This window comes from Charadrius vociferus, unplaced genomic scaffold, assembly GCF_000708025.1.
Source record: "Charadrius vociferus isolate BGI_N301 unplaced genomic scaffold, ASM70802v2 scaffold93, whole genome shotgun sequence".
NCBI lineage: Eukaryota > Metazoa > Chordata > Aves > Charadriiformes > Charadriidae > Charadrius > Charadrius vociferus.
The window spans coordinates 223,106-236,930 of record NW_009647838.1 but is presented as its reverse complement, the minus strand read 5'-3'; the positions used below and the strand labels follow the sequence as shown (position 1 = coordinate 236,930).

The following is a 13,825-nucleotide window of genomic DNA, read 5'->3' as shown; positions in this document are numbered from 1 at the left end:
CTGCATAGCTAGGCATTACGGAGATAATGCTAGCAAGATGAGAATCATAGAATCATAGAAAGGTTTAGGTTGGAACGGACCTTTAAGATCCCCTAGTTCCACCCCCCCTGCCATGGGCAGGGACACCTCCCACCAGACCAGGTTGCTCAAACCCCCATCCAGCCTGGCCTTGAACACCTCCAGGGATGGAGCTTCCACAACTTCTCTGGGCAACTTGTTCCAGTGCCTTACCACCCTCAAAGTGAAAAATTCCTTTCTCATATCTAATCTAAATCTACCTTCTTCCAGTTTGAAGTCATTCCCCTTTGTCCTTAACACTACATGCTCTTGTAAAAAGTCCTTCCCCAGCTCTCCTCTAGGCCCCCTTTAGGTAGGCCACAATAAGGTCTCCCCGGAGCCTTCTCTTCTCCAGGCTGAGAATATTTATTTATTATATGCTGGAAAAGAGGAAAAAAACAGCCTTTACTTTTCAAAAGACCTTATAACTTTTTCCTGTGCTCCCTTTTTTGTACTTGGCCTAAGCTACCAGATGCTGGTCTCTGTGAGGTTGGGGACAACTAGCAAAATCCCCCACAGTGGGCCACCACACAGCCAAGGGTACTCCCTGCTGCAGGGATACATCCTGCTCAGGTGCCTTGTGATTCCTGGGCTCAGTGTTATCCTGTGCATGGAGGCAAATAAGACTCAGAAAGACTTTTCTGAGTGTTACAAACTTCTGGTGGGGACGGACCCTAGCAGTCCTGGGGTAAGAGCTTCCCATGGCTGTTCCCATGTCATTGATCCCTATGGTGCTTATTGAGCTTGTTTTAGGAGACAGGACTAATGCCCACATCCCACCCTCTTTAGAGGCTTATTTCTCTGAGTCAGTGATAAGATGGTGCCAGTAGCTCCTGTCCTTCTCCGTGCAACCTCCCCCAGGCAGCAACCCCCAGCTCAGGCTCATGCCCACAAGGTTTCTGGTTCCTGCAGGTTTCCTTCCTCGGCCGCCTGCTTTGGCTCTCCCAGCTGAGCGTGACCCTCTGCCCGCCGTTAATTGGTAGCAACAAGGGCCTGGTTCAAATTAGAGCTGTTGCTAGTAACAACTTGTTCAACTCTCCGAGCACAGCCCCGGGAAGATTAAACAAAGCTGTCCGAGTCCCCAGTGAGCAACATTTTCTCAGAGCGTAAGGGATGAATCAAGGGGCTCAACAATCCTGGAGGAAGAAAAGGGCAACAAGAAAGCAAGTGGGGTGATGCACAGTAAGTAAACAGTGGTTCCTTTCCCAAAGCACAGCCGGGACGTGTCAGGAGCTCCCAGGAGGATTCTCTCAAGAGCCGCAGCTCCCAGGTTTCTATGAGCTGATAACTTCTGCTGACACTGCTTCCCCCAGCTCAGCCCCATGGGTTTCATGGCCTTTTCCTTGAAGTACAGAAAAGCTGGAGAAAGGAAAAAATCACAGCAAGCCATCCTCCCTCCTTCCTTCTTCTGTCTCCACATCAGTAGATTGACTTAAAATCATACAATTTAAAAAGATAAACTTTGGAGCTCAGGTTGCCCTCTCATTTTCTGAGCCTCTGGGTCACATTAGATCACAGCCCATCACTTTTCTTTTCTTATGGGAAGGCTAGAAATTTGTCTTGAATAACAGCAGAGATTCATCTCCAGGAGCTGAGGGTTTTTAAGTAGAAGTCTGGTTTTGGAATAGAATAGAATAGAATAGAATAGAATAGAATAGAATAGAATAGAATAGAATAGAATATTTCAGTTGGAAGGGACCTACAATGATCACCTAGTCCAAGTCACACCACGGGACTTGTACTCTGAATGCAAAAATCATAACATTAGAAATAATTTAGAAAAAATGAATAAGAAAAGAAGTCTGTCTTGCCTTTGTGGAAGGTTTCTGTTAAGGAAAGCTGCATTTTCTTGAGAGCAGCAACAATGGCTACACAAATCTGTCTTTATTATTCAGGCACAAGAAACACTGTCAGTGTTTGTCAGTAATAAAATCTCTCAGTCCACCTGCTTGTAGATGGATTATACAGAGTTTATGGACAGGAGCAGAATGGAAATATAAGAAATATAAGCCTTCTGAGTTTCCATTCCCTTTGGGAAATCTTTCATGAGGGAGTCTGCTGCTCTAAAGTGTCCTTAGGACAAAAATTGTTGTTGACCAACTGCAGGAGACCTCCTGAGGTTTCCCCATTTAAAATGCTGATTAAACGCTGTAAACTCTTACAGCAGTTGTGTTGTAGGGTCCATAATTTCCCTGCTTGAGTGCGTGCTGTTATATGTACAATATTCATTCCACAAAAGAGACATCACCTTCCTTTCGCTCACCCTTTGCAGTGTGCAAAATACTACCCCAAAACTAGATCCCACCTTGCCTACGGTTTTGCAGCAAATCCTGAATGTTTACTGGAAACTAAAACATCCGTAGGTTAATATTTTTATAAACCACTTTTGAGGAGCTGTAAAACTGCAGATTGCACAAACTCACCAAGGAATAGGTTGATATCATTAGGAAATGTGGAAGTCTGGTGTTTGTTTGGCTTTTTATGCCAGATCCATCCCCTACAGCAGTAATCTCAACAACGTGGAGGGGGAGCAGCCGTGCTGGGGAGAAACTTGTTCTGTTTTATTTTTCCAGATCCCTTTCATGCCCGGCAGTGCACCTCCCTGTGCTTCTCTGGGTGCTCGGGGAAGGATGGCTGATGGGTCAGTGGTCAGCCTTCAGCCCCACAGGAGAGGATAACGGGCCATTTCTCCAAGGAGCTCGTGCTCTCACACGCACCCACTTGCGTGGCTCCATCATGTTTCAAGCCATGAAGAGATGGAGCTCCTGACAGTGAAGGAACGAAATGCATTCATTTAGCCTGGAAAATGGGAAGGTTGGGGAGGGCTCTTGAAGGTCTGGTTGTGTGGAGAAAGTTGCTGAAATGGGCAGAGACGCACATGTGGACAAAGCAGACGGTACATTGAAGAAATGACAGAAAGCCAGGGCTGAGCAGGGCTCAGGAACTTGTCCAACTTTGTCAGCCCCAGAGCAGGAACACCTAACCCTACTGCCCTCTTCTTTCTTCTTTTCTATACACATCTCTAGCCTGTTCTTAAAAATTTTGAAGGGTGAGATTTTATGGGATTGCTGTGCTCCTTTTCCAGAGATAACTGTCCGGATTTCTGGCCCAAATCCCCATGCTGCAGCTTAGATCCATTACTTCTTGTCTTCTCTTACAGCTGATATGGAAGAGAGAAGATAAGCCCCGCTGAGAGGGAGCTGAGCTGAGGAAATATCTGAGGACAGGAGGGGTCCTCAGCACTGAGCCTGTGGTTCTCAGAAATCAGGTGAGATCTGAGCTGGTGCCATGGGCTTAAAGTGCAAACAGATGGGGGATTGCAGTCTGGAGGTGGGATCCCAAGGAGGAACGCTTGTGACCTGCTACCCTAAGCCCAGCTGAAGGCATGGGAGATCAAAGAGTAACTGTGGCCCAGTGGGTATGAAAACAACAGCTCAGGAGCAAACCACCCCTTTGTGCAGGAAGACCAGGAGTTTGTCTAAGCAAGCATCTTCTCAGTTGACTGACAAGCAAAATAAGATAACAATTGGAAACATGGGCAAGCAACAAAAAGAAGCATGTAAGCTCTGTTCATTCACTCTGGGATGAAATCAGAAAGGAGAAAGCCCTGCCGGAGCTTAGACTGGCTAGGGACAAAAAAAACACCAAAACCTGTGCAAGGATGTTACATGTATGCTAGCAGCAAAAGGAAATTTGGATAAATTGTGTGCGCTAATGAATGGGGGAGACAACCCACTGACACTGACAGATGGTAAGCAAAAGACAAAAATATTCAATGCCTTTTTTGTATACGTTTTCATTGGCAGAGCCTGTTCCTACACCTTACATGTCTGGCATGATTTGGAAAGAGAGGGACAACCAATGGCAGGTGCAATAAATGAGGGGCTACTGAGAGAAGCTGTAAGTGCTCAGATCCAGGTAAGCAGATGGGATTCACCTGAGGGTGCTGATGTGACTTCATGGCTGCTGTCCATCATCAGAAACTCACAGTGATCAGGGACAGCTCTGACAATTGGAAAGTCTCCTGTGGCCTTTTCATGCAAAACCTGAGCAAATATGACTTGGATGAACAAATTATTAGATGGACGGAAAATTAGCTGGACCATTAGGTCAAAGAATAGTAATCAATGTTGTGATGGGCCATCTGGCAGCCAGCGATGAACAGAGGACCCCAGGGAATGACACAGGAACTGATATTGTTCAATATTTTCATCAGTCACCAGGCTGATGACACAGAAGGCACTTTCAGCACATTTACAGATGGTAACACATTAGAAACAATGGCATCCATCTCCATTTAGCAGAGCTGGTAAAGCTTCGGTCCAGAGGGACCTTGAGAAACTTGGGGCCAGGGTCAATAGAAACCCCACAGAGTACAAGAGCAGTGCAAACCCTGTGCTTTGGTGTAGGATGGCGTCCTACTGCCTACATAGCAGCCATGCTGGAAAGGACCTGAGCTTTACTATGAGACTTCAGTGAGCTTTTACTGCAAATCAGGCAAACTGTATAGTGGAGATGTGTTAGGAACAACGTGACTGGCAGGTGGCGGGTAGCTACTCTTCCCTTTCTACCCAGTTTTGGTCAGGCTGCCCCAGGAATATTTTCCCATGTTGGGATCTTTCAAGAGATTGTTGAGAAACTGGAGAAGGTCCACTGGAGTGCTGTCAGGATGGTCAGTGGCCTAGAGCACATGATTGTGGCCTTTCAGTACTTAAAGGGGGCTTATAAGAAAGATGCGGACAGACTTTTTAGTAGGACCTGTTGCAATTGGACAAGGTGTAATGGTTTTAACTAAAAGAGTGTAGATTCAGACTAAATATAAGGAAGAAAGTTGTTACGATGAGGGCGGTGAAACACTGGCACAGGTTGCCCAGAGAGGTGGTAGATGGCCCATCCCTGGAAATGTTCCAGGTCAGGTTGGACAGGGCTCCGAGCAACGTGATCTAGTTGAAGATGTTCCTGTTCATTGCAGGGGGGTTGGACTAGATGACATTTAAAAGCCCCTTCCAACCCAAACTATTCTGTGATTCTATGGTCTGCAAAGAAATGCTGAGGAACATGAGTTTGGATAGTCCAGCAAGGAGGTGGCTTAGGAGAGGTCTAAAACCATCCTGCCCTTACATGAAGGGGAATGGCAAAGACAACAGAGCCAAATTGTCCACATTAGTGTCAAGCTATATGGGAAAATCCTAGTCTTCACTGGAGTGAACACGTTTGTCTCTTTAGGGGCCTGAAGGAGGGTCATGGAGTGGACCTTTGTGGTGGACTTCTGACCACCCACTCCAGTTGACAGGTCACTGCCTAGCTGCACCTTGGGTGGCCCCAACAAGCTCCCTCCAAGCCAGTGCCCAGGCACTGCTCTGGGAACAGCTCATTCCCACAAGTTGTCCCCAAAAGATGGCATGGACAGGGTAGTGCTAGTTTCCTCCCACAGAAGCTTTAACAGGACCCCATTGGGCATTACACCCTAAAATGTCTCCACAAGCCTCATGCAACACAACACAGTCTGTTTTGCACTGTAAAAATACCACTCCTATGGGGTCAATCACAGCTGTGGTATCACTGTGGATATTTTGAACTGCAAAGTGAAAAAAAAAAGAGAGAGAAAAATTGTCATTAGGGACCTGAGTATCCCAGAGGGCCCAGAAGAGACGCAGGATTGAATGCTATTTCATGTAGACCTGGCTAATCTAGGAACAATTAGATTTAAGCAGAGTGGATATGGATCAGTCCACAGGGCCTTGGGGCTGGGATTTAGCCATCAGCCTTCTTTCAGCTGGCAGCATGGGCACAACCACAGAAACTTAAGGTCGATTGCCAGGGAAAGCCTCCCCTGTGGTTTTAAGTCAGCTCCCTACTAGCAGGATGTTGAAGCCCAAGGAGGGAACAAGCAGTGAAAGGTGGAGCCCATTGTGTTACCTCCACGTAAGTAAGAAGCTTTGATAATTACAGTTTCTCTAGTACAGCTCAGAGGCACGTGTCTGTGCAGCGTGGTTGGGAGCAGAAAGGACCTCTCCTTACCTCTCCTTCTCTGCTGTCTCCATGTGGAGGTGGACCCGTGGAATTGCCAGTTTCCTCCAGTGTTTTCCCCTCACTGTGCAAGAGGACAATGCAGGCAGCAAGACAGCTCATTGCCCAGATTAAAAAAATTCAGCTCTTCTTCAGATCTCGCTTATATTTCACCAGCTTTGTATCTGAACATCTCATTAACAAATATAAATGGACTCTAACGTCTTCTAAGCAAGCTTGCTCAGAAATCCCTGAATCAATCAAAAGCCAAGGAAAACAATTCACTGCATCTGATGCATGAGTTCTTGGAATTTTAGCTATATTAGGCAATACATCTTTGTTCACTCAAATTAGCCTAATTGCATGCATATTTATTGTCCGCTGTTCTTTAGTATCTAGGCAAAATCAAAGTAGGATGTTTCACTACTGAGATGGCAATTTTGCATAAGAAACACGGACAGTTTTACATCAGACTAATAACACTATTCCATTATTCAAGACCAGAGCTAAAATTAGCAGTCACCTCAACAATCAGACGCATATTTTATCTTCAAGGTATGAGCCTGAATTAGCACGGACCTCTGCCTCCTATCAATGGCCCTTATTTCTACACAGGCTCTTCTACACCAAGATCATTGGCATGAGATAGGCACGTGAGACTCAGACTACCTGTTACGTTTGTATCTTCCTATTTAAATTCTAAAAGGACTCCAGAAGTCAGGCTCCATCTGCATCCATTTGCTATGTGCTGGCAAATTACATAAACCTCCAGATCTGATGTTTTATATACCTTTTTAATAGCAAATCACTTCTGCACTTGCTGGTACCTGTTTAAAGGAAAATGGAGTCAAACCCACCTGCAGAACTGCACCTGCTTATGCTCCCTCCAGAAGCACCAGAGCTCTCTTGAGGTCCTCCTTAAAATGATACGGCATCTGTTCCCCTGTTGGGGGGCGGAGGGATGGAGAACCCCTAGCACAGAGTAGGTGCTGTAGCTCATCTGCACATTCTAAATAACAGCCTAAGCCTTGTCGTGAAACAGCCGTGAAATGGTCCATTAGGAGGTCTTTTAATAGGCCATATGTGAACAGCACTTGGACAGATGGAAAAATTCCCTCTTGACCAACGCTGTGTTTAAAGCACTCTTAATCTGCAGGGACATTGCCACTTGAATGGGACACTGGGCACCTTGAAGAAGGCAATAAACCCAAACAAAGCTCTCTGTTTTAGCCCCTATACACTGTCTGAGACATGAAGGGGTGAGAGAAAGGGTAAAAAAAATATTGTAGTTGTGGTATAAAATCCTTAAATGTCCCTCCTGACTGTGCTGATGGAGTGGTTACTTTGCCTGTAAAGCCTGGGCCAGCTTTTTCCCAACTCAGTTCAGAGGTGGGTGGAGGAAATCTAGCTGCTCAGTGGTGGTGAAGAATGATAAAATACTGTAAATATGGACCATGGACTTGTCTCCTCATTGCTGGGGTGCACAGACTGGGGAGGGGGCTGACCAAGATGGGGACTTCACCCAGGGTGGTTCCTCCCTGTGGAGGAGCAAAATGTTCAGATATGCCTCCTTCTCTTTGTGGGCTGTAGAGGATGCTTTGCTCAGAAGCTGCTGAGATATCTCAGTTCAGGTGAGGGAAGTCCTCCCCCAGCTGCCGGGCAGGACCCAGGGCTAACTCCTGAGGGCTGGGAGAGCAGTTGCCTCCATCACTGGCACTGGGCATCACAGGGTGGCAGGCAGGTCTTTTCCTTCCCACCAGCTGAGTGCAACCCATCTGTTTTCACCCAGATCAGCCTAATCGCATCCATATTTATTGCCTGCTGTTGTGTTACAGGTAGGCAACACCTCCTTCAGGTCCTAGGGGGCTGCCAATACCGTGCTGCTGTCACTGTGGTTTCTCCATGATCTCTGCACTCCTTAGGCTTCTGCCAGTTCTATCTTTTAGGCTTAAAGAGACCTTTGGACTTCTTAATATCAAAAGAAACAGTACCAGTGGCAAGTCTGCTTGCTGAGCATGGTTCAGATCAAATTGTGTCCTTAAAGGCTCCTGGAAGGGTCCAGGGTTGTGAGCCCCAGACAAGAGGCGCATGGATTTGCCTGTGCGGGGATTTGTTTGCAGGAGGGGAAGGCAGTATCAGCTGCAGGGCCGGAGTTTGTAATTTACCTCACTGCCCCAGCTGGGGGAGAGTTTCGTCCCCTCTTCTCAGAGCTGTGCCCGGAAACAATATTTGCTGATATTGGCTTAACATCCCAAGGGGGGAAATTACTACGAAATGTTTACAAGGACCATTTGAAACCTGAGAAGAGGATGTTTTTAGTAATGGGGAAAGAGCCAAATACCTTAGAAGAGAGATATTCCAGCTTTAAGAATTAATTACTCATTCCCCATAATGCAGGTTGACAAACAACCTTGCGCAATTGTCTGGACAGATACATTTTAACGGCAATATTGTGCACAGATCAAGAGCAAAATACAGTTCCCTGAACTGTGGCCCTGCAAGCCCAGGGAACACGGGCAGATGCCTTTGGCCAAACACTTATCTGGCAAAGCCCAGAGGACGAGGCACGGGGCTAAAGCAGCCACCTCTATGAGGGGAGCCACCTCACTCACCATGAGGTCCTCTGGGTGAGGATTTCTCCTATGGGTGGTTATTTCCAGTCAAGGAAAGGAAACATGGATAGCAAACAACTAAATGCATTTTTAAAAACCGCAGCTGTAACATCTATGGAGCTCTATAATCACTATGGGAACTTTACTGCATAGCTTTTCAGTTGTAAATCAAGTATCATAGGCCAGTGAAATGGATTCTTAATTTCTATATCCTATTTTTTCTTTTGGCAGTGTGGGAAGATAGTATGTGACTGATTGTGCCCCACAACGTACGCTGGCATAACAAGTCACAATATATATTAATGCTTCTTTCAATCAAGAGCATCAAGCAATGAATGTAGTAAGAAAACCTCATAAACCAGTTATCTCAGAACCATTTTCAATAAAAAGAGGAGAGCGTAGAAGAGCAAGTCTGAGAATCAATGGGGTGCTCTGGAAGTCTGAATTGTCGCTAATTACCCAAACCCCAAGCTGACCTGCTCTTTTGTGAACCATGCTGTAACTGATAATAAGCTTTTCAGGGGTGTCACTCTGAAGGTCTCTCAGAAAGACAGCTCTTTGGAGGATTGCATGTACCTCAGTGCAGTGGTGCAATGACAGCATCAGCCCCGGAGATATTGCTCCTACAAGGACAACTGGGTCGGATCCTGGGTCTAGGAGCAACGGAAGAGAGCCTGCTGTCTTACTAGTGTGAATGACCAATGGTCACATACCAAGTGTAAACTGCTGCAGAAGTTTAACTTTCCCTAAAGGACTTTATTCTGAACCTATTCAGATCTTCCTAAATAAAGACCAACTCCACCAAAAGCTACTGAAGTCCCCCAGAATTAAAATTGGTTTATAGGGGGTCCAGGCATGAGATGCAGGTTTGTTTCTAGTCTTCCCTCCAAGCCTCAACCGCTTTTTCTCCCTGTCTGAAGCTGGAACCCAGTTCTTGCTCACAGCGTGAACACAGTCCTTTTTGTCCATGCTCCATCTTGTCCACAGCCCTTCATATGAACAAACCACAGGAATACAGCATGGACCTGCACCTCTGATCATTGCATGTGCTGATAGCCAGATCCCTGCCAAGAGGCAACGAGGAAGCAGCCTGGGTCCCTGCTCTGCAGGGCAGAAAGCAAGGGGACATCCATAAAACCTTCTGAAGAAAACATCCCTATCTCTGTCTAGGGGTTTGTGGCTCTTGAACTGAAGCACACAGAACAGGTTGATGGCAGGAGCTATTTGAAAATTCATGAAGTCTTAAAGCATTACCGGATTATTTCAGTGCTGGGAGATAACTAGACAAAATAGCCCAACAGGGGGGAGATGCTGATGTAGTAGCAGCCATAATAGTGTGTGATGCCGCACACGTTCCTGCTTCTGAAAACCCACTCATCCATCTTGTCAGGGGAAATTGTTGTGATTCTATTTCATAGAATGGTGGTGGGAGGAAGGAGGCAGACACATATTTTCCTCTAATCAAGGAGAAAGGCCAGGCCATGCCCCACTTACCCTCCTGAAACTGCTCTGGCCACCCGGTGAAGGTCTTAGAGACTGGTGATGGCAAGTATTCGGTAGGGAGGGCATGAGTGACCATGGCCCAAGAGAAACAAGGCTTTGGAGCTCCTCTGCTAGCACTTGAGAGATGCTTTTTCCTCCCTGCCCCGGTGTACCCCTCTTTGTCCGCTCACCCAGGACTGAAGGAAATGATGGGGCAAAATGAGCTGAGCACCAGTGGGCTCCACCTGTGCTTTGCATGTCAGCTCAGGGTCGCACGGGCCAAAATCTTCTGGGTGATGGTAAGTCTGTGCCAGCTGGAGCAAATTCTGACAAACAGCTTAAATGCTTAATTTATGTACCTGTACCCAAAAGCATTATCCAGGATGCCCCAGCTCAGCTGCTGCCTTGGACTGGAGGCAGGTCAGAGCAGTCTTCCCCCCCCCCCCCCCCTCCCCCGCCGCAGGCGTGCTTTAGCCAGCAAGATTCCCCATTACATCCCTAAGGGGCCTCATCCTGCTCCTGACACACATCCAAGCCAGCCCGATAGCGTGGGGAAGGGGTGGGGGGATTTGCACCTCCACCTGAACGTGGGTGCCTAAGTAATGAGGAGCTCCTCTTTAGGTTCTCCCCATAGGAGAGAGATGGAGAAAATCACTGTATTTATCCCCCTGCCCCTCCTGCTCATCTCTCCCCATCATGTCTCTGGCACCCTCCTGCCCAAACTCTCCCCCTGTACCACCATACAGCCAGGACAGCTGCCGGTGGCTTTTAAAGGCTCACAGGGGGGCAGCAGGAGACACCAGAGGGTTATGCCTATTGCTTTTTTTTGCCTGGCCTTTGAGGACCATGGTGAGAAGCAGACAGGTCCAGTACACGTTACCTGCCCTTTTAGCATATTTTGTGCCCATGTGTAAGCTGGATACCTTTAGCAACTTGCTCGGTGAAACTCTGTGCTGGGTACATGAGTAGGAAATCAAGCTTCATCATTTCCAAAACCAAAAGCTACCGTTAAAAAAAACCAAACTACCAAAAGTGTATCACAGTGGTACTTTCTCTTGGAAACAGTTTGTTATCGCTGATTTCAGGACGGTGAAACGCTGCATAAATATCCCACATGTGATTTTCAACTCCCCTTCAAATTTTCCCATGAATGTGTGGCCCGTGTGGTGAGTTGGAGTCTACCAGGGAAGTGCTTGTTCTCATCAACCCCATCGCCCTGCTCCCCTCCAGCCCCCAGCCCAGAGTCCTGGGCCTTGCAGAGCACCTCTCACAGCGAAGAAATATTTTCAGCAGTACTTTGATTTGTCCAGGCTGTCACCATGCTTTTGCACTTCCATGAATTAACTCAAGAGTTTTGGACCCAGTTTCCAATCCCAATTTCATTGAGTTCCTGCAGGTCTGGAGCTGCCTCCCTTTGGCTCCCCCATCCCTTTTGGTAGGGCAGCACAGGGCCTTCAGAGAGGAGATATACAGGTAACACGCCTGGATTGATGTTGTGCACGTGGCCCTGGATGGGGAATAGTGCTGCTGGCATGCCCTGCCTAGTGCAAACATGGGCCACTGATGCTTCCTCACAAAGCACCACCCTTAACTCGCTCAGTCACCCTTCCCTCAGTTACCACCATGGGGAAGACTTTCATCTGCAGATCAAGAGTGGAAGCGCCCCAGAAAGCTTCAAGTCCCAGTGGTCAGAAACAACAGAGGCTGCCCGCTAACGGCAAGGCACGGCAGTTCCCTGCAGCACAGGGACGCACACAGCAGCTACCTGCCTTTCCTAATAAAAGGAAAGAAGAAACAGTCTTTGGACTTAACCTTTGTGATTTAAAAAAAAAAAAAGAAAAAAATCTTACTGGACTTGTGCCTGAGGGAGGACAGCAAGTTTCCCCCTGTACAGACTACTCCACTTCCACACTTTCTACTCAGCATGGAGCAGAGCTTTATTTTTTACCAATGCCATGCACGTAGTTCAGAGGCATATTTGAAGTGCAAAACCCACATTCCATGCTCAGGCATCCAGCAAACAGTTAATAAAAATCATCCCAGTATGGTTTAGAGCTTATGTGAAATAAGAGTAAAAAGTCTGACCTGTTTCCAATGGCTACAAAATTGTCCTGGGGAAGATAAAGATGAGATTACTTTTAAATATAGCTATTTTCTGTTAAGGGAACCCACGCATCAATCGTTCCTATCACACATCTCCAGAGAAAGCAACAGCCATCCCACACACTCCTCTGCTGCGGATTGCTCAGCACTTTGTCCCACGGTAATCTGTAGGAGAAACTCAACCCTCCTGTTAAACGCTTGGGGCTCAAAAGATTAATTCTGTGGGATAGATCTCTAAAGCACATCCGAAACTGGAACTCCCTCCTAACAGCTTATCACCATTCAGGCAGTTACGGGTGTGAGCAAACCAGCAGTTTTGAGGGAGGAAAGCGATCCTATTATAATCAGAATTCTTACAGACAGTTTTATATTTTATTGTTTAATACAGCTTTTTTTTTTTTTTCTCTCTCTCTCCACATAAAGCTTTCCATCAAAGGCTTTCCAAGCATTTTATGAAGGCAAGTGAATGTTACATCATCATCACTCCCATTTTACAAACAGGAAACTGAGGCCCCCAAAAAGCCATTTGAGCACTGTAAAACAGCAAATCCCAGCCCAAAACAGAAACAGAATCAAAACCTCCTGGCAAAAATCCCCTTCTCCAACTACCTCTGTTTAGTTGCTATGCAGCATTTTTTTTTTTTTTATAAAAATAACCCAACCAGTCAAACAAGAGAGAATGCCAAGGAAATTGCAAGCTTTGACATACTTACTTCCATACTGCTGGCATTAGTACAAAAATAAAGATTTTTATTAACTGGTTTACAAAAATAAAGTCTATTGAGTCACAGAGGATCTCATCAGGGGGGTTTATTTGACTTTGGAAGACAAAGCCTGTTTGAAACGTCTCTTTAGATCTTGCATGTTGGGAGATTTGGGCCGAGGGATGATGGATGACCGCCTCCTGTCTGTGCTGCCGGCGTGCTGTAGTTTGCTGACCTCCTTGCAAAGATACTGGAAAACATCGCAGACGCCTTGGGAGTCATCACTGGTGGAGATCTCCAAGAACAGGCTGCCCAGTTCATTTGCCAGCTGTAGTCCCTCTTTCGCCTGTACTTGCCTGGCGTGGAGGAGGTCTGCTTTGTTCCCCACGATAATGACGGGCGTCCTGGCATCTGGGTGGACCTTGCGTATGTGCTGGTAGAGAGGTTGGACTGACTGGTAGCTGCTGTAGTCTGTGATGGAGTAGACCAGGAGGAAGCCCTCTGCCCACTTCACACACCTGGACAGGGAGTCCGGCACCTGCACGCAGTCTTCCTGCACCTGCGGTACCACAGAGAGCACAAATTTGGCATCGGGTCATGAAAGGATGAAGCCTACATATCACAGCTAGCATGGTTAAACAGGTCTGAAGGGAAGCCCAAGCTCTGTCTTGGGAGACTAAGCCCAGTCCTGTAGGAATCTGGGGCCCGAAGCTCAGCCTTTAAGTGCCAGAGAAGAACCCATCAATCCGAAGCATCTCCCTTACCTGGATGCACCCTGGCGTGTCTTGGATCTGCACGGCAACCTGGTCCCCCTCCAGATGGACCAGCCTGGAGTAGAGGTTGCCTGGGGAGCAGAGA

General features: G+C 47.0%; 1 protein-coding gene across 1 annotated transcript in view; it reads right to left on the bottom strand.

The window, feature by feature from the left end:
* Nucleotides 1-13,073: 13,073 nt before the first annotated feature.
* Nucleotides 13,074-13,825, bottom strand: part of RASL11A (RAS-like, family 11, member A) — a 3,003-nt gene continuing 2,251 nt past the window's right edge. The window contains exons 2-3 of the mRNA XM_009882842.1: nt 13,732-13,811; nt 13,074-13,526 (exon numbers count right to left, since the gene is read on the bottom strand). Coding sequence (XP_009881144.1) covers nt 13,074-13,526; nt 13,732-13,811 — 533 coding nt within the window. The remainder of the gene's footprint in view (nt 13,527-13,731; nt 13,812-13,825) is intronic.